The sequence below is a fragment of the Callionymus lyra genome, chromosome 18 (assembly GCF_982586985.1).
Source record: "Callionymus lyra chromosome 18, fCalLyr1.hap1.1, whole genome shotgun sequence".
Lineage (NCBI taxonomy): Eukaryota > Metazoa > Chordata > Actinopteri > Syngnathiformes > Callionymidae > Callionymus > Callionymus lyra.
In genome coordinates this window covers 1230061-1252251 of record NC_141835.1, presented here as the reverse complement: position 1 = coordinate 1252251, position 22191 = coordinate 1230061, and the positions used below count along the sequence as shown (strand labels likewise).

Here is a 22191-nt window from a genome sequence, read left to right as displayed (position 1 = left end):
AGACGTGCGACATTTGACAACCTCTAATTTCCAGCCGCCAAGTCTGTTTCTGAAGCGCCGCGCTCACCTAGAAATTACCCCCTGCCTCCCGTGACCGGGGAAACCATTTGTCGAGCTGTCCACCCCCGACGAGAGCCCAGGAACAAACAAAAGCCGATTGTTATTGTGGCGTTTTAAGGCTTAAATGGCTTAAAATGAGAATTCGGTATGGATGTCGCTGCGACATCTTCACGGCGACGCTTCTGTGTCGAGTCAGCGACACGTCATCCAGGGTTCTTAATTCTCGTGACTCACAGATTACCTTCTCATGACACATGTGTGTAAAGAGTGAGGATCTCAAGAGCTTCTGTGTCACAAGAAGAATCATGTTGTGACTGAGAAACAAGGATGAACAACAAGGTCGAAGGTTAGGTTCAAGAATCATTTCAAATAAACTGGTTTAATAACATTGTAACATGTCAGCACTGCTTTATTTAACTATTTAAATGTATGAAAACTTGTTTCAAGAACAAATGTGTCAGAAGTATATTGAAATATAACGTTCTTTTGTACTTTATTTGTGATTATATTGGAGTTAAAATGAACCAAAAAGTCAAATAATCTTATATTATATTATTATAATATTATTTTACTTTAGTTGGAATTGATGTTATCAAATTGGAAATGTTTAAGTGATCATGTGACCAGTGTGTGTGTCAAACATTCCTCTACACAACTGGTTGTGTTACTAATGTGGCGTCCAGACCGGTCAGACAACAACCGGGCGTCGAGGTGTTCAGTTCCTTCTTTCTCGGCTGAAGACGTTCTTCACGGCGAAGCTACTTTCCAGGCCGAGCACATGAAAGACGTGACTTTAAAGCAGTGAATATAGGAGCGTGAACTGATCCATGAATACGTATGAATGTTCAAGGCTTATCATCAACTCGCAGCTTCCTCGTCCTCCTTTAAGAAGATTCCTTCACCCTTGCAGTTTTTATTTATACTTCGAATCATTGATTTAACAGTAGGGCTGCACAGCCTTTGATCTCCATCAACAAACTATTTTTGGATCTTAATGAGGCTGATGTTCTCGTGAGGAACTCACTCCAACAAAAGATTTAAGCTTCGGAATATCTCTTTGAAATGTCTTTAATGTGCAGCATCGTGTGGGTTCCTCGAGCTACATGTGTGTATTAGTGTTGTTCTAGTGTCGATACACCGCCATGTTTCTGTCATACTACTGTATGTTTTACTTCAAATCATGTTTAATTGTTTACTACTACGATCTTGTATGGTTTACAGTTCAATAAAGAGTGTTTAAAATTAACTAATTCCATTTTATATTTGCAACTAAAACGATAAATATTCAGTGTTTGTTTGTGTTGTAATTAAACTTCCGGCCACTAGATGGCAGCAGTCACGACACCTCCACAGCTACAGGAGGAATGAATACAGTTGTTACACGACTCTTGAAGAAGTCGTAACGTCTTTCATTTGTTTACCAGAGAACTGAACAATAATACAAATATATCCTTGTATCACAACATATCACAGTACAGGGTCATCGGTATATATCGTCTGATTATTAGTGATTATCGTGATACACATCATATCGCAAGATTCTTGCCAACACACACCACTAGTGTATATATATATATATATATACACACACACATTATTACAGTGAAAAATACAGTCAAGAGAAATGTGTTATTTTTAAATTAAGGACCCGAACGTGACGTGGATACAAAGACCACGAACGAACGGGTCTAAATGGCGGAGGATAGAAATGCCGAGGCTGCTGGCAGCTCACAGAGATTTATGTTGAGTGTGTGTGTGTGTGAGAGAGAGTGTGTGTGTGAGAGAGAGTGTGTGTGTGTGAGAGAGAGTGTGTGTGTGTGAGAGAGTGTGTGTGTGAGTGTGAGGGACTCTGGGTAAAAAGCTCCAGCGTCAGGTCTTTAGACCGGTTCGGCCACTAAATAAACAACTGTGTGGCCCGTTAGCAAAACTCTTTCACCCAGGACACTGGAGTACCCGGAGTAAACCCACGTTTCATGTGTTCATGGAGCAGAAATGAGGCTTTTGTAGCGTTTTTCAAAGACGTAAATAGTCATTAATTTTAGCAGAAGAAACAAAGTTGCACGGAGACAAACCCGTCTGAACTCGTGCTGATCCAGAGACACAATCAAACACGATGGTTTGTTCCTCCGACACAATTCTATTGGAATCCGTTCATAACTTGATTTATTTTGCCAGCCGACAACAAAACATTTACAGTTGAAAACAACAGATCCAAACAGAAGATGATTGTTCCGTCACGGCTGCGGGAGGAGACGCCGGAGCGTGTTATTTACACCGACACTAAAGCTAACACTTAGAGTCAACATTTAAAAATGCCCACAAAGGCTTAATGAGCTTCTGCGTGTTCACAGGAAAGACTCCCCGAGAGACGAACCCACGGAAACCAAGGAAAACAGCCTTGAAGGAATATCTGCAGAGCGAAGGAAATAGAGCAAAACCTCTGCTCCGGCACGCTCGGCTGCTCGCCGCCGCCAATCAAGTCCAAACTCATGCAGGAAAAGACGATCACGGATCTCCAATCATTCCATGTTTGAACGCGTGAAGCAGGAACGCGATGATGGCGTGAAAACGTTTCTGGAACAAGGTTAATGATGAACACGCTGACGGGATTTGTATGGATCAGTGATGAGCTTAATGTACGAACAACATCTGTGCTGCAGCCCTCGACCACGACACCACCTCCAGGATCCTCTGAGGAGAGTCTGGAGATAGTCTGGAGACAGTCTGGAGACAGTCTGGAGACAGTCTGGAGACAGTCTGGAGACAGTCTGGAGACAGTCTGGAGATAGTCTGGAGATAGTCTGGAGATAGTCTGGAGATAGTCTGGAGATAGTCTGGAGATAGTCTGGAGATAGTCTGGAGATAGTCTGGAGATAGTCTGGAGATAGTCTGGAGATAGTCTGGAGATAGTCTGGAGACAGTCTGGAGACACTCTGGAGACACTCTGGAGACACTCTGGAGACACTCTGGAGACACTCTGGAGACACTCTGGAGACACTCTGGAGACACTCTGGAGACACTCTGGAGACACTCTGGAGACACTCTGGAGACACTCTGGAGACACTCTGGAGACACTCTGGAGACACTCTGGAGATACTCCACAGTCAGTGAGACAGAACTAAAGAAACATGTAGTGATGTTCACAAGCATCCAATCATAGAGTTATTCTTTATCAACAATGTAATAAGTTCCAGCTAAAGAATATCTCATTACACACAAAACAAATGTCAAGTTACATTTGTCAGCTTCTGGAAAATTCAATTCTTTAGAGAAAAAATTAATCATTTCTAGTGCAAAAGACAACAAGTGAAATTCAATCCAACCATCACTGGTTTGTTACTATTCTGCAGACAAATCAAGTTTTAAACAAGATGTTTCGATACATTTACGTTGGATCGCAGAAGATCCGAAGCTCGATTCTATTCCCAGGTTTCATTTGTAAGCACAGCTCGCGAGTCGACTGCAGCCTCGAGGGAAAGTGTAAAAACGCCCGGATCTATTCTCCGTCAGGCGACGACTTAATGGAGCTTCAGAGGCCGTTCTGGAGGCGACAGGTTTCTGCTCAACCTGTTGGAAGACATTCTCTAGAAGCCTTTCCATCAGATCCACGCAGGGATCCCGAGGACCTCATGGACAGCCAGGCTCGTGGCACCAGGACTTGACGATTGTTTCTACAGTAATGTCTGGGAATAGCAATCAGAGCAGACATTAATCATCAGCGGTGAAGAGCTGTCGCTGTGATGCTGCAGGAGGAGCAGAGACTGTACCAGCGTGTCGGAGCATGTTGTGCTAGCATGTTACTGTAGCATGTCACTGTAGCATGTCACTGTAGCATGTTACCGTAGCATGTTACTGTAGCATGTTACCGTAGCATGTTACCGTAGCATGTTACTGTAGCATGTTACTGTAGCATGTTACTGTAGCATGTAACTGTAGCATGTTACTGTAGCATGTTACTGTAGCATGTTACCGTAGCATATTACCGTAGCATGTTGCCGTAGCATGTTACTGTAGCATGTTACTGTAGCATGTTACTGTAGCATGTTACCGTAGCATATTACCGTAGCATGTTACTGTAGCATGTTACTGTAGCATGTTACTGTAGCATGTTACTGTAGCATATTACCGTAGCATGTTACCGTAGCATGTTACCGTAGCATGTTACCGTAGCATGTTACTGTAACATGTTGTCGTAGCATGTTACTGTAGCATGTTACTGTAGCATGTTACTGTAACATGTTGTCGTAGCATGTTACTGTAGCATGTTACTGTAGCATGTTACTGTAGCATGTTACTGTAGCATGTTACTGTAGCATGTTACTGTAACATGTTGTCGTAGCATGTTACTGTAGCATGTTACTGTAGCATATTACCGTAGCATGTTACTGTAGCATGTTACCGTAGCATATTACCGTAGCATGTTACTGTAGCATGTTACTGTAGCATGTTACTGTAGCATGTTACCGTAGCATATTACCGTAGCATGTTACTGTAGCATGTTACTGTAGCATGTTACTGTAGCATGTTACTGTAGCATATTACCGTAGCATGTTACCGTAGCATGTTACCGTAGCATGTTACCGTAGCATGTTACTGTAACATGTTGTCGTAGCATGTTACTGTAGCATGTTACTGTAGCATGTTGTCGTAGCATGTTACTGTAGCATGTTACTGTAGCATGTTACTGTAGCATGTTGCCGTAGCATGTTTCTGTAACATGTTGCCGTAGCATGTCATCAGATAGACATCCAACAAAAGCTCAGAGACGGGATCAGAAGCGTAAAAAATGCCGAGCAGATAAAGGTGCAGGAGACCAGGTGACAGTTTTGACTGGTTTTGACTCGACACTCTGAAGAGCAACGCTTGCATCGTTTGAAACCATCTGGTCTGTACAGGTTCTGTCACACATTCCTCTTACAAACGTATACATGCTGGGAATCTTCAGTGTCTCATGATCTGATTGTGACAAACGATGGTCAACATGAGGAACAAGTCCAGACGTAGAAGGTCAGACTGAACATAGTATTAACCTCTTGTTTCTGTACATGATTGTAACTCTTCCTGGAAAACCTTCTTCTTCTACATGTTTCTAGAAAGAAAACAAGTGCTTTGTTTTATCTACATTTGTGTTATAACAGCAGAACAACTGGTCCATGTGTCACTTTGTTGTTCTAGTAAAGGATTATATCCCAGTGTGTTTACTTTTATTTATCATTACCTTTACTAGCAAAAAACAATTTATTTTGAAGCAGGTAAGATATTTAATTTCATTTGACGTTCTAAACACCTGCATATACTATTATTTAAAAAACAATGTTAAATTATAACATCATTACTTTTTGGACATCTTGAGCAAGTTGCAACAACATGGCAATAATAATAATAACAATAATAATAATAACAATATAAATGATAATACTAATAATAATGATAATAGTGATAATAATGATAATGATAATAATAACCGACCAATGACGGCAATATTTTCTTACCATCACACTCCTGTTTTTATTCTACAAAAATGTTTATTTCATTTCTTTTAACTGAATGAACTCAATGTGTTCCTCACAAAATTGTCACTTAGTTTATAGTGTGTACTTATAAAAAAGTGTTTGTTTTCTTGCAGGTTATAAAAGTTCACAAGTTAATTGTGTTTTCTTTTGGTTCTCAAAATACTGGAAAATTAAATTGAATTAATAACAACTTTGTTATTTTTGCTTTTTATTTCACACATGACCAGATTCAAAAGCTCAGGTTATCGGGACAATAACTCCCTCCTCTATGAAGATTCTTTCACTCTATGTTGTGGTGATTTTAATGTTGATATTTTTTTAATGTAATTTACGTCAAACTTAAATCTTTTTGCTTTCATATTTCCTGAGAAACCACAAGCTAAACGTCCAGGACTGAGCATGTTCTGCTGAGAAGATGGATCTGAGCATGTTCTGCTGAGAAGATGGATCTGAGCATGTTCTGCTGAGAAGATGGATCCAGCCCAGGACTCTCACAATAAGTGGCATCGTTGTAAAAACAGCAGTAAAGTGGAAACACACATGAAAACTCCATGAACGCGCCGGAGACACCAAGCAGTAAATTACATCGGCGTCGGCTCTGCAGTGCCATTAAGACCTTTGACTAAAATTAGATGGAGATCATCACATTTGATGGTGTAGAACTGTTTTATGAGGAGGAGCTGGAGGGGGCACGTTGGCAGCTCAATGAGCCGTCGGAGTGCCAGCTCCCTGCACTCGGTGGCATCTGCCATCGGCCGGGGTGAGGCTGGCAGGGAAGGCTCGCGAAACACTGAACCATAATGGCTTGTTCCTAATGGCTGCCGAGAGGGGGAGCGTTCATTAGTCTCCCCGTGGGTGAGGTTTGATGGCGTCCCGGGGTGAGACGTGTGAAGTCATCCTCGTTCACACCGACCACAGGAAACCCCGGGACGAGCGAACATGGAAAGACAGAATTACAGTTTCTCAGAAGCGTCTCGTCGTCACGACGATAACTCAGAGGCTCAAACTACTTTTATCCTCGTCTACGTTAGAAAGACTCCATGAGTCAGCAAACCTGATGTAGAAGTGCCAGCCTGGCATCTTCTCAAACACCAGAGACATCTCACTGTAGTCGCATCAAAAGACTGGACCATATGTGGCGTTAAATTGAAGCCACGGCAGGTTTTTAAAAACCTTCCTTCTGGACTGTAAGTCCATTTGTTTCAATCTCATCATGTCCGTTAACGTACACCTGTGGAACTATCCAAGGTATTAGAGATATTAGTAGTATTTGTTCTTCCTTTTCAGCAAGTTGTCTCTTCATAGCCAATTGTTTTTATCGTTAGTGTTTTTGCTTCTTGTTGATCATGTTTAGTTATTGACAGTTTTGTTTCAGGAATAATGTTGTGTTCATGGTCATGTTGATCTATAATTGTTTGTCATTATTAATCGTGTGCGTAACAACATAACACACAGTGACACAATCATCTGCATTCGTTTACTACCGAGGACTGAGGAGAAGTTTTTTTCAGGAACGATCAAATGGAAAAACAACTCAAAGCATCGAACTTTCAGGAAAAGAAAATATGTGTGAATGCAATTCTTCTCGTCTAACACCAGGTGGAGCCAGATATGAATATGTTCAATCTTGAGAGGGACGAAAATATATTCATTTTTAAACATTTTCAAGACTCGCTTTAAACTTAGATTGAAGGTGTTTTCATGAGCAACAATAGTTTGATGTAATAAACAGTCACTGAAGTCAGGATGTTGGTCCGAGCCTCGATGTGGAACAAGATACGGAAGAATAACAGGATGAAGCGACAGGATGAAGGACGAGGACGAGAGGAAGATTTAACAAAGCTCTGACGGATCAAAAGAGCAAAAACTCTTTTATTTTGAGCGTCGGTGGAACCTCAGGGTTGGTGACAAGAAGCGTCTCATTCCAGGTCAGTGGTACAGTCTGGAAGTGACACGTTCCAGAAGATCCAGGAGATGATTTATTGAACACAAGTGTGTGTTTGTGTCGCACTGAGCTGGTTTGTTTCGCCACAATGGCAGGAAAGGTCCGGCTGTCAGAAGAGGAAACAAGAGCGTGGAGGGAGGAAGCGACTGTCAATGTGACGGCACAAGATAACACTTCCTGCTCCTCCCTCAACACCGCCACAGGAAAACAGGCTTTTTCCGTATGGATCCGAGATCGAGTCATTATCTCGCTCCTCTAATCCCAGGGAAACAATCTGCAGTAATCTGAGGGATTCATTAGGACGCAGAAATACTCGCCGACAATGACTCGTGTAGAACGCTGCGGCGGCGAATCACAATACTGCGGAGATTATGCAGGTGATTATTTCCAGCTGTGTTTAACAAAAGCAAATAGAGCAGATAAGTCCAGAAGCAGATGGAGCGACAGGAACCAGCCAGAAGCTCACGACGAAGAACGTCCATCAACATGGAGAATAATACACTGTAGTACACGGTAACTACTCTGGATCACACGTTTGTGATTAGAAAAGAAAAGCTTCGATGGCACAAAACAGAAGAAAAGACAAGAGTCGTTTCCTAGAGTTTCTCCTGCGAGACAAAGACGTCCATCGTCCAGACGACCTTGATAAGCAGTTAATGATGTATATTTCAACACGACTGTAAGACAAAAGATGAACAGATCAGCTCTGAACCCACAACCGTTATCATCTGTAACACCTTACCAACAACACTGTCTATTGCAAATGTAACAGTCAACTCTGCTCATGACCTCACAAACCTGCTGACTGCAGCGACAAAAACAGAAATAATGCATTTAAAGTCATCAATAAACCAATAAATATTGATATTTTCTTCACGTCACTATATCAATATTTAACAATGACTTTTCTAATCCATGTTTTGGGGGCTTTTTTAAATCATACATTATCATATATAGCTATCGTAGTTTTTCATTGAATTACACTGAGATTCGGCGTGATCATGTGATTACTGAGGACGAGAGGATACGGTGAACCTCAGCAGATGTTAAAGCTGATGTTTGGACATATTTTGGCTTATAGTTCTGATCATTCAAGCAAAAGAGAGCAGAACCTTTGAAAGACTTTACTTAAATTCAGCGTATGTTAAAATGCAAGTGTATTTAAATATTTAGTATACTATCGTATCGTTAGTATATAAAGTATCTCTACAGTCCTGCAGCGCCGGTTCAAGTCGAGCGACATGTTCCCCTCACTCAAAAAAATAAACAATACCAAACGTGTTCATCAAGACCTTCAGTGTAAGTGACGCAAAATTGCAGATTTTTCTTAAAGAGTCCAATAAACAAGGACACCATCAGGACCAGGATTCAAGTCCAACACTCGTGGACACACTTGTAAAAATAGACTCTGGAAACAGCCGAGCCGTGGAAGGAATAAGTGATGCAGCGAGTGCAGTCTCCACAACACAAGTGTCAGGCTGATGCAAACAGACAGAGCCCGCTACAGACCCTGAATGTCACAACTGGTCCACGTATGAAGGGAAATGTTGCCTTCAGGCGCCGTGTTTCCTCATCGCTTCCATGTAGAGGAAGTACGACCAGTGTGTTCTAGACGAGGATGAAGGAGACGATCCTCCAGACGCTTCAGACCTGCTGCCGCCACCATCAAGTCCATGATAAACCCATCGTGTGTGTGTGAGGATGTGTGACGCTCAGGCAGGAAGTGTGTGTGTTCATCAAGTGTGTGTGTTCATCAAGTGTGTGTGTTCATCAAGTGTGTGTGTTCATCAAGTGTGTGTTCATCAAGTGTGTGTGTTCATCAAACGTGTCAAGGATAGGTTTTAGAAGCTCGTTACTTTGACGGCAATGAAAGAAAAACTACAAACGCCGCTGGAGTAAAGGAAGCGAGCAGATGAATCAAAGAGGACGCAGAAGGACGGGTCTGTCTCCTGGAAGACTCGTCTTCACCTGTAGGTGTCAACAGCATCTGGCACCTCGGCGCCCGGATCAGCGCCGCACCTGTCTCGGCGCCGTCTCCGTGTCATCAATCCCCGAAAGGCCTCGTCCTCCTCCTCGCCACTCGCCGTGTTCGCAGCGAGTGGCGGCCGAGCAGCGAAGGAATGCGACGACGATGGCAGACGAGTCAGCGAAGCCGGTCCTGACACGTCCAGTCTGAGGCGCCGCAGACCGACAGGAGTGGCTGTGATGTTGTCACGCTCCATAATGGAGACACTGGCTCCTTGTTCAGCAGCTTCTGACACTTGTTTACGCAGAACACTGAGCAACAACATCAGCGCAGCAGCAGATACGCAGCTGACCTGAGAGATTTGATGAAGATTTGGTTGGAAAATAAAATGTATTCATTAATGAACTGATGCCGAGTAGAAAACATTTGATTGACGGATGTTAGTCGTGTGTCCTAGAACAACACTCCACCCACAAGGACTTCAACCATCATGGATTCATGAATATAATGATCCCATGACACCCAGAAATGATCATCACATCACTAAAAGATAAATAAAGCAACATAAATATTGTAACTTTTCTTCTCTCTGAACCTTTTAATCTCATCAATATCTTATTTCAGATGACAATTGTTTCCTTACACCATAAAATATGATGATCGTATGAAAGTTTACAAACTAAAAGAGTAAACAGTGGTTCAGTAACGATGACGTCAAAGAACACAAACATCTAAACGAGCTTCTACGACGAGATGTTAACTTGAGACGCAGTAAATATGGAAGTGAAATCAATGTGTCATGTTTATAATCCACAGCATCTGATGAATCAATACGTTTGTGTTCATCCTTCGTACACAACACAACAAATCGATTTTCTCGTCTTCTCTTTCAAATTGAGCAAAGTCTGATTTCTCTCTACATGCATCTCATTGATCGAAGACTTTTTCATTCTCCACCAGACATGATTGACAGGCTGGCAATAACAGCAGCGGAGGGTTCGTGCTTAGAAGGTGAACAAACCAACCCGGAGAAACAATCCTTCTTAACCCAGTCAAATACAGTCAAACACACACACACACACACACACTCGACTAATCAATGGGAGAAAAGTTCATCACACACACAACAGTTGTGGGTCCGACAGTGAATGTGTGTGTCGTCGTAAAACACTGAAAGCTATTGTGTGTGACGAGGCGAGGGCGGGGCCGGCATGTCGAGCCGTGGGTCGCTGACCTTCCTCGCACAAAAACACATGACCTCATTCACAGTACATCGGAATTCTGTTCCCCCCCTTCTTTATCGCCCAACTACCCCCTCGACGCTCCCGCCTGACAGAGAATTAAAGAAATACTCTTGGATTTAACCTCAAGGAACGATCACGTATGCAGTACTAGAGCGGGTAGAAACTCTAGTACTAGTGTGTGTGTGTGTGTGTGTGTGTGTGTGTGTGTGTGTGTGTGTGTGTGTGTGTGTGTGTGTGTGAGCAGCATATACACTCACGGCACCGAAGCGACGGCTCTTCAATTAAAAGCTAATCGTACAAAAGCACTCATTGTCTCAACACTGTAATCCTCGTCTTCACCACTGATAACACACACACACTTTTAGCCTCCGCAGACGCACAAACACACTTTTCTCAGGGCGTCGAAAATAATTAACGCACTGAAGAATATGTTACACACCTACAGATTGTTCATGTGAAAGACAGAAAGAACAAGTGTAGGGTCGTCACGATACTTTATACTTTATACCGTCTTCACCACAGGGACGTAAAGAAGCTTCACTTTTAAACTAATATTTTCATTATCAAGAGAGTAGTTGATGTTAACTGTAGTGAAAACTTACACTTTTTATTCTCTCTCTTCATGTTTATTTGTAAGAGACATGAAAACTTACAAATAAACATGAAAAGAGAACGAATAAAAGTGTAAAAGAGACATGAAAACATGAAGAGAGAACGAATAAAAGTGTTAAAGAGACATGAAAACATGAAGAGAGAACGAATAAAAGTGTAAAAGAGACATGAAAACATGAAGAGAGAACGAATAAAAGTGTAAAAGAGACATGAAAACATGAAAAGAGAACGAATAAAAGTGTAAAAGAGACATGAAAACATGAAGAGAGAACGAATAAAAGTGTAAAAGAGACATGAAAACATGAAGAGAGAACGAATAAAAGTGTAAAAGAGACATGAAAACATGAAGAGAGAACGAATAAAAGTGTAAAAGAGACATGAAAACGTGAAGAGAGAACGAATAAAAGTGTAAAAGAGACATGAAAACATGAAGAGAGAACGAATAAAAGTGTAAAAGAGACATGAAAACATGAAGAGAGAACGAATAAAAGTGTTAAAGAGACATGAAAACATGAAGAGAGAACGAATAAAAGTGTAAAAGAGACATGAAAACATGAAGAGAGAACGAATAAAAGTGTAAAAGAGACATGAAAACATGAAGAGAGAACGAATAAAAGTGTAAAAGAGACATGAAAACGTGAAGAGAGAACGAATAAAAGTGTAAAAGAGACATGAAAACATGAAGAGAGAACGAATAAAAGTGTAAAAGAGACATGAAAACATGAAGAGAGAACGAATAAAAGTGTTAAAGAGACATGAAAACATGAAGAGAGAACGAATAAAAGTGTAAAAGAGACATGAAAGTGACGGCGAGAGAAGCTGCTGACGATGGAGACTGGATTAATAGATAGTGAAGGAAACATGTGCTCATGTCCTTCCTGTGGTGCAGGTGTTGGAAACATGAACTTTAGAGGAAAGAACGAAGCAGAACAACCTTGATGCACGACTGCCTTCCAGACCTTCCTTTTTATTCTTAAGTGATCACACCTTCAGTGTCAACACTGCTGCCCCCCCGACCCTCTCCTCAAGTGTGTCTGGTTTTTGATTTATCATCATTTCAATTTATCATCGTTATATGCATTATTACCGTCATTTAATTCGTATTTTGATCAATTAAAGGCATTATTATTTAGAATTTACTGTAAGTCCTAATAAAACCACATACTCGGCTCCCAATGTATATATATATATATATATATATATATATATATATATATATATATATTTCGATACAGTTTTCTGTGAGCAAACATAAGCATTCAAAGCAGCGACTGTATCCTCTTGTCCTCAGTCTTTGCCAGGATCTCGCGGCACTTCATCGTTACTTCAGCCGCGGAGGACGTAACGTCTGCTCATAAGTTTAATTGCAGTATATGTGAATATTTTGATCAAACTTCTTTTATTTTTTTACAAACAATTAAATAGAATAATCCAAAAGATCTATGGATGAAATATGATGTAAGAGTACGTGTGGTGAGGAGTTCAGACGGACAGGAAAAGGACAATAAGAGAAAGTGTGGAACAGAAAGAATAATCTGAATTAAGTAGAAAATAGCAAAAAAAGAAGAATCAATAGTATTAAGAAAACTAACTATATTACAGTATAATGGAGTCAGAAAGTAAAACCTTGAAGCAGCTACAGTTAAACGGATCTGGAAGAAGAAAGTACTTGGATCAGGTTCAGAGTCAGATGATCCAGGTTTAGAGAAACATTTGTTGGACACGATCGTGAGCTTCAGACACTGAAGTGACTGAAGCTCCAGGTAGATGTTGAGAGAAGAACATTCTACTGACACACACACACACACACACACACACACACACACACACACACACACACACACACACACACACACACACACACACACACACACACACACACACACACACACACACACACACACACACACACACACACACACACACACACACACACACACACACACACACACACACACACACACACACACACACGATAGAAACTTCACGTCGTTCCGCTCAAAGGAACATATGCACGACAAGAAGGTGAGGAAACAGGGGGAATACCACGAGTCCAAGGGTGGGGGAGCTTGAGAGGAACTTAAAGAATGTTGAAGGGCGGGTCCATTGCTATTCATGGAAGCTCTTCTTCTCACACACACACACACACACACACACACACAGGGAGGGGGAGGAGAGTGTGTGTGTGAGATATGAACTGGTCAGAAGAGGCTGAATCACACTGGTCTGCTCTGCCTTTTCCATCAAGATGTTTGAGTTACATTCACTGTTTTGACTGTTGGAAGATCATGTGGAACATGATGAATAATCACTGTTGAGTTTGTGAAGCAACGACATGTTGTCGACAATACTACACATATATACTTGTTACTACACTATCACAACACCAGAGTCAAGTACTGGACAATACTACACATATATATTTGTTACGACACTATCACAACACCAGAGACAAGTACTGGACAATACTACACATATATACTTGTTACTACACTATCACAACACCAGAGTCAAGTACTGGACAATACTACACATATATACTTGTTACTACACTAACACAACACCAGAGTCAAGTACTGGACAATACTACACATATATACTTGTTACTACACTATCACAACACCAGAGACAAGTACTGGACAATACTACACATATATACTTGTTACTACACTATCACAACACCAGAGTCAAGTACTGGACAATACTACACATATATACTTGTTACTACACTATCACAACACCAGAGTCAAGTACTGGACAATACTACACATATATACTTGTTACTACACTATCACAACACCAGACTCAAGTACTACACAATACTACACATATATACTTGTTACTACACTATCATTATATATCCTTGTATCGTGACATCAACACACTCAACTACACACACACACCTAGTAAAATCATGTACTCATAACTAGTTACCGAACAACAAGGCAGGTTTGTATATTTTCTTCATTTACATTTTAATTTGACAAACATCTACTTCCAGGAAGGTTGGAGCTCGAGACCTTCTGTTGTAAATAAAGTTGTTATACTAGTCGTGGTCAGCAGGAGTCAAACCTGAAACAGGTGTTCTGGTGACAGCGACCCATCATCATCTCCGCACAGACCACCAGGCGGCGCCGATAAGAAGGTCCGGCACTCGCGGGATTGAAGTCCACGATAAAGACCAGGAGCTGTTGTTGAATGACTTTATCACGAGCACCCGCTGGGCGTCTGGACTCGCGCCAGATAGAGTGTGGTCGTGGAAATAGTGCTGCCAGGCAGACATGACAGCAGATAAGAGCTGAGCTAACGCCGGGGACGACGCCTCGACTCCTGCCACTGCATCGTTTATTAGCAGGAGCAGAGCAGGAGCAGGAGCAGAGCAAGAGCAGGAGCAGGAGCAGGAGCAGGAGCAGGAGCAGAGCAGGAGCAGAAGCAGGAGCAGGAGCAGGAGCAGAGCAGGAGCAGGAGCAGAGCAGGAGCAGAAGCAGAAGCAGAGCAGGAGCAGAGCAGGAGCAGGAGCAGGAGCAGGAGCAGAGCAGGAGCAGAGCAGGAGCAGGAGCAGGAGCAGGAGCAGGAGCAGTTTTACACTTGCTTTATAAGAGGATTTTTGTGGTTTACTCAAAAAATGATCAATTCACGTCTACGATAAACATCAGATGAATTTATTAAATATCCATCGTAGACTGAAGATGTTGTTTTTGCTTCTGTCTCTTTGTTACATTTAATAAAAGGTTGAATAATAAGATTAAAATCACACCCAGATGTAGTTAAAGTCCATCAGACAGTAATAGTTAAAGAATAATCACCAGGCCTGAGAGACTAGTTACCAGTGACGACCGACTGATGGATTCTTCACGAATTCTCTGAACCTTTTGCTGTCATCGTGTTATTTATTTTTATTTTATTGACATTTTGTCTTTTTAATTCTTCTCTTTGCCTCAGTTTCACCGTGGCGTCGATAGAAAGCGACGCTGAAACGGTTTAAAGGACCAGAGGAAGCGAGTCAGCAGCAGCAGCGCCGCCGTGTCCCGTTAGCTCAGAGAATTGATTGCGTGTCAGAGGTCAGCGAGGGGTTCCATCGGTCACCCACAGACGAGAGGTGCTGCAGGAGCAGACGTGTGCGGTGATCAGACCAAGACATCAAGAACTCACCACATCCTCCACTTTATCTGCACCTCCTCCCTCAGGACCGCTTACAGACCAGGACGCGTCAGTAGATGGTTTAAGTGACGAGTTAACTGAAGGTTTAAGTGATGAGTTAACTGACGATAAAGTGACGAGTTAACTGATGGTTTAAGTGATGAGTTAACTGACGGTTTAAGTGACCAGTTAACTGACGGTTTAAGTGATGAGTTAACTGACGATAAAGTGACGAGTTAACTGATGGTTTAAGTGATGAGTTAACTGACGGTTTAAGTGACCAGTTAACTGACGGTTTAAGTGATGAGTTAACTGACGATAAAGTGACGAGTTAACTGACGGTTTAAGTGATGAGTTAACTGACTGTTTAAGTGATGAGTTAACTGACGATAAAGTGACGAGTTAACTGACGGTTTAAGTGATGAGTTAACTGACGGTTTAAGTGACGAGTTAACTGACGGTTTAAGTGACGAGTTAACTGAAGGTTTAAGTGACGAGTTAACTGACGGTTTAAGTGACGAGTTAACTGACGGTTTAAGTGACGAGTTAACTGAAGGTTTAAGTGACGAGTTAACTGACGGTTTAAGTGACGAGTTAACTGACGGTTTAAGTGACGAGTTAACTGACGGTTTAAGTGACGAGTTAACTGACGGTTTAAGTGATAAGTTAACTGACGATAAAGTGACGAGTTAACTGACGGTTTAAGTGATGAGTTAACTGACGGTTTAAGTGACGAGTTAACTGACGGTTTAAGTGACGAGTTACTGATGGTTTAAGTGATGAGTTAACTGACGATAAAGTGACGAGTTAACTGATGGTTTAAGTGATGAGTTAACTGACGATAAAGTGACGAGTTAACTGACGGTTTAAGTGATGAGTTAACGGACGATAAAGTGACGAGTTAACTGACGGTTTAAGTGACGAGTTAACTGACAGTTTAAGTGACGAGTTAACTGACGATAAAGTGACGAGTTAACTGATGGTTTAAGTGATGAGTTAACTGACGATAAAGTGACGAGTTAACTGACGGTTTAAGTGATGAGTTAACTGACGATAAAGTGACAAGTTAACGGACGGTTTAAGTGACGAGTTAACTGATGGTTTAAGTGATGAGTTAACTGACGATAAAGTGACGAGTTAACTGACGGTTTAAGTGATGAGTTAACTGACGATAAAGTGACGAGTTAACTGACGGTTTAAGTGACGAGTTAACTGACGGTTTAAGTGACGAGTTAACTGACAGTTTAAGTGACGAGTTAACTGACGGTTTAAGTGATGAGTTAACTGACGATAAAGTGACAAGTTAACTGACGCTTCACGACAAAGACTAGATTAAACAACAAGTTACGCGACGAGTTAAAGCTTCACAAGCCTTCAGGAAAGAGAGCGTCTGATAAACGGCTCTCGTCTACGATTCTCTCGGCGCTGCTACACAACCTGTCTGCGCTGCTACACAACCTGTCTGCGCTGCTACACAACCTGTCTGCGCTGCTACACAACCTCTCGGCGCTGCTACACAACCTCTCGACGCTGCTACACAACCTCTCGGCGCCGCTACACAACCTCTCGGCGCTGCTACACAACCTCTCGGCGCTGCTACACAAAATGTGTTCGAGCGTCTTGTCGGTCGTAAAGAAGAACAAAAACCTCCGGAGCAGCGTCACCTCAGGGAGAACAACTGCAGGGCGGGGGGCCTCAAATGTGCCTGTCAATCAGGATAACCTTGAGGGACGGATCCGCACCTCGACCCGCGAGGGTCCGAGCGAGACCCGGACCTTCACACACACACACACACACACACACACACGGGTGGTGTCGGCTTCCGACAGCTGTGTAGACAGACACACAACTCTGGGCGGGGGGGCTGCAGCTGTCCACATACTTTTGACGACCATTAAAGAAGAATTTCAACATCGATCCGGTTACTTCGGATCGGGCGGAACACTCGGGGCGGAGCCGGACGACACAAGTGTGTGTCAGTAACCATCGTAACACAACATATATAAATATATCAAATAATTGAAGTTCTAAGAAGATAATAATAAAGTTCTACCTTTATTGAGACACATTTCTTTAAAATAACTTGAATTAAGATGTAAAAGTAACTGTTTTAATACAAACGTCAGTGTATTTGTCAAGAGAAGAAAATACTAGTTACACTAATTATATCTTTACAAAACTACACACAGTGACACATTAATATATATTTTAACACTCGTGGTGATCGTTCAAGAAAATAAACAATTCTTCATCTAAAGTGTGATTTCACTCCAGTAAAGTACTATAATGGGTTTTTAAATCATGTTAAAATCAACCCAATAAATACCACAAAAGAAAATAATACATTGTGAAAATAAACTATTAAATAAATGTATTAGTGACGTGAAAATATTGAGCAGAAATTAACCATTAAAGTCATAACGGGACGAAGGAACGACGGCGTCGACTCCGACCACGACTCGACTTCCAAACCGAACCAGCAGCAGACGGACCTGGTCTCACACACTCACACACACACACACTCACACACACACACTCACACACACACACACACCATCTTCACGACTGGACCGGTGCTATGGAAACTAAGGACTTCGAAGGAAACCACGAAAACTGGATCCGAGGGAAGAGACTCACCGGAAACTTCAGCCTCATCAACGAGGTTTTTAAGAGACGCGTGAAGACACTCTTATCAAATCTTATCAGTTATTGAGTCCGGATGACTGTCGTAAATATGAGATAAAACAACTAAACATCCATTTACACTCTTTTGTTCGACACACGCAGGATTTACTGGAAATTAAAGTGAGTCGATGATCGAGTGTCAGTCGCTCTTTCAGCCGCTCGGCCGTCGACGACGTGGGAAGAAAATAAACGTCTCAGTAATATTTAAACTGCAGTAATTCAAGAAAGTATTTATAAAAACTATCCTTTTCATCAAAAGAGGAAGAAAATTAACGACTCAACAATATTTAAACTGCAGTAATTCAAGAAAGTATTTATAAAAACTATCCTTTTCATCAAAAGAGGAAGAAAATAAACGTCTCAATAATATTTAAACTGCAGTAATTCAAGAAAGTATTTATAAAAACTATCCTTTTCATCAAAAGAGGAAGAAAATTAACGACTCAATAATATTTAAACTGCAGTAATTCAAGAAAGTATTTATAAAAACTATCCTTTTCTCATCAAAAGAGGAAGAAAATTAACGACTCAACAATATTTAAACTGCAGTAATTCAAGAAAGTATTTATAAAAACTATCGTTTTCATCAAAAGAGGAAGAAAATAAACGTCTCAGTAATATTTAAACTGCAGTAATTCAAGAAAGTATTTATAAAAACTATCTTTTTCATCAAAAGAGGAAGAAAATAAACGTCTCAATAATATTTAAACTGCAGTAATTCAAGAAAGTATTTACAAAAACTATCTTTTCCATCAAAAGAGGAAGAAAATAAACGTCTCAGTAATATTTAAACTGCAGTAATTCAAGAAAGTATTTATAAAAACTATCCTTTTCATCAAAAGAGGAAGAAAATAAACGTCTCAATAATATTTAAACTGCAGTAATTCAAGAAAGTATTTATAAAAACTATCTTTTTCATCGAATCAGAAAATAAACGTCTCAGTAATATTTAAACTGCAGTAATTCAAGAAAGTATTTACAAAAACTATATTTTTCATCGAATCAGAAAATAAACGTCTCAATAATATTTATAAACTGCAGTAATTCAAGAAAGTATTTACAAAAACTATCTTTTTCATCGAATCAGAAAATAAACGACTCAATAATATTTAAACTGCAGTAATTCAAGAAAGTATTTATAAAAACTATATTTTTTTCATCAAAATAGAAGAAAAGAAATGACGGTTAAACAACTATAATGTTAATTTTAAGTGATTCTGGTCCAGATCAGTTTTATCTTCATTATAAACTACATTTATTTGTGGTTATTTTAACACAAATCTTCTGCTTCTTTAAGACAAACAATCTTGTGCAAATAATGTTTGTGCAACTTTGATTCAAGTGTGTGTTTAGAGAGTGTGTGTTTAGAGAGTGTGTGTCGAGTGTGTTTTACTGTGTGTGTGATTTAAACACGCGACAGAAACACAAACTACACGTAAAAAGTAAAAACATTCCAGTGAAATCTCGTCCAAACCGGTTCTACACGAACCTGTCGCTCAAACTTCCACAAGTCGAACCACTTTCTGGACCAGATTCTAGACCCGGTTCTGGACGGTTCGGGCTCAGCAGGGGCGACACGGTGCGGCTCTGGGGGCGTGTTTAGGGGGGTCTGCTCTCTAGCGCCCCCTGTGGGTCAAACACCGTGTGATCGACACAACAACACAAACACACAAGTGTCGTAAACACGAACAAATGTCGTGAATCACGTCGAGGAGAAGAAACTCTGGAAAGACGTCGAAGTTGAAGAAACTCGTCTCGCCATTGTGTGACAACAACACACACACATATACACACTCACACACATTCCATAACAACACACACACATTCCATCGAGGTTACGAGTCTAGAGTCTGAACACGAGCCTCGGAACAAAAGCTACACATGAACGTTTAGAACCAAGAGTTGAAGCTATTGTTGAACTAGTGTGTGTTTGTGTGTGTCTTTGTCGAGAGTGACTGTGTTTGTATAGAGTGTGTGTCGAGATTTTGTGTTTGTGTCGAGAGTGTGTGTTTGTGTCGAGAGTGTGTGTCTATAGAGTGTGTGTGTGTAGATTGTGTGTGTGTGTCTATAGAGTGTGTGTGTGTGTGTTGATTGTGTGTCTATAGAGTTAAACGTGTTTTTAATGTCGAGGTTCTTCTCTCTCAAGCGCGTGCGTTCCTTCAGTCAAACTTTCTGAAACTCGTGCGCGTGAACGGATCCTCGAGTGACTCAGAACCGAGTCCACGAGCCCAGAGGTTCTGGTGGTCCCGGTGGTCCCGGTGGTTCGGGTGGTTCGGGTCTTACCCTCGTCCAGCAGCCGCTCCAGGTGCGTGAAGATGCCGCAGAGGTTCGGGAGGCTCGTCATGAGCTTCTTCTCGTTGAGCAGCTGCATGAGGTAGTCTGGACTGGGCCTCGGTCGCTCCTTCATCTCCACCTCACCCACCATCATGTCTGCGAGAACCGAACCCGGTCCTGGATCCGGAACCAGAAGAAGAAGAAAAAGAAAAAAAAAAACTTCAACAAATCCTCGCTGAGCTCGCGCGGCTGCTCGTGCGTGAGTCGCGTGCGTGGGAGGCGAACGTTATCAGTCCCGAGTCTCGGTCCTGGTGCTGGTCCTGGTGCTGGTCCTGGTGCTGGATCTGGATCTGAACCACTGAAGGCGCCAGACCCACGAGCCCGCGCCGGGCCCGCCCGCCGCCACGCCATTGGTCGGCGCGAGGCCAGCAGACTAATGGCGCGGCCAATGGGAAGCGAGGCTGTCGGGCCGAGGGGCGGGGCGACGGGATGATTGACAGGGCGGAGGACCAATGAGCTGCCGGGACGCCTCGACGGCGATGTCGCCTTGTTTTTCCCATTTTCTGTATAAATAATTAGTTGTTCTTTAAAATACTGAAACTATCAAACCATAGTTTTAACCTTTGTGGATCTAAGTGTGTTCACATGATAATATCTAAATGTTATTCATTAAAAAAGCTTTAAAACCCAACCTCTGAGTTTGTCTCGATGTTATCTTGACCTTTAAAGTATTTATTTTATCGAGTATTGTTTTGATTGTTTAAGCGCTTTGTGACCCTGGTCTGGAAAAGACTCTATAAATACAAATTATTTGATTACTTTAATTAACTCATTCGCCATAATTTGTAGTTTTCATGTTTCGTTGTTTTCCCTTTAAAATAATAGTTTAAAATATAATAAACACATCTTCCCTTTTTAATTAGTTGGTTTGGTGTTGAGTGACTTGAAAGGCGACGTATAAATAAATAAAAAACATAATCATTAAAACACAGCCTACACACACGTGCTCCACATTTATCCTATTCTGCTTCAAGATAAATGATCATTTAAATGTAGATTTTATTTTATATTCACTAGTTAATGGAACAATTGAATGAATGGTTTTCTTTGTTATGGAAAACAAAACCATTTCCATTCTCGACGACTGATGTTGTCTCTGTAGAAGCAGCTCTGCAGAGGAACATCTAGTCACTTAGATGGTTCTGTTAGCGTCTGTGATGTCGATTCTTAGCTTCATTGACTGATCCTGTTGTTCGTCATCTTTGATTATATAAAAGCATGTTTTCTAAATAGTTGCTCGAATAAACGTTAAATCTACGACACGTGGTCGTCCTGAAGATACAACAGCGGTTTCTAAGGGCTTCTGTAACGAGAGCTGAGAAGGTGTCATTGGTCACGAAAGGTTACACAATTGAATCATTGAAGCTCTTACTGCTGACGCTCACTGACTTCTGCTCGCGGCTCTACATAATCCAGGAACACTCTGGACCCTCGGAGAAGATTCATTCAGTTCTGGATCTGGTTTAAATGCAGCGACGGGTCTTCATCTGAGGAGCTCCACGGCGACGCTCTCGGATCAACAACGATCAATAGTGTTGCTTCATTAGAGACACGTGTGATTTAATGCTGACTTTATTACCTCAGCTCTGACCTTGACTTGACGTTCGTTTCACAGCGAAGATCTTCTCACTGAAGCTTCCTCAGAGTCATTAAGAGAGACTCTCAGAAGATCTAAACTGTCACTTCTTCTCA

The 22191-nt window shown here is 41.5% G+C and overlaps 1 protein-coding gene across 3 annotated transcripts in view; it reads right to left on the bottom strand.

The window, feature by feature from the left end:
• qkia (QKI, KH domain containing, RNA binding a) overlaps nucleotides 1-20784 on the bottom strand; it is a 68201-nt gene extending 47417 nt beyond the window's left edge. For all 3 annotated transcript variants that reach the window (XM_087780609.1, XM_087780611.1, XM_087780610.1), the window contains exon 1: nucleotides 20449-20784. In XM_087780609.1, the coding sequence (XP_087636735.1) occupies nucleotides 20449-20593 (145 nt within the window). In that variant the 5' untranslated portion in view covers nucleotides 20594-20784. The remainder of the gene's footprint in view (nucleotides 1-20448) is intronic.
• Between the last annotated feature and the right edge of the window lie 1407 nt (nucleotides 20785-22191).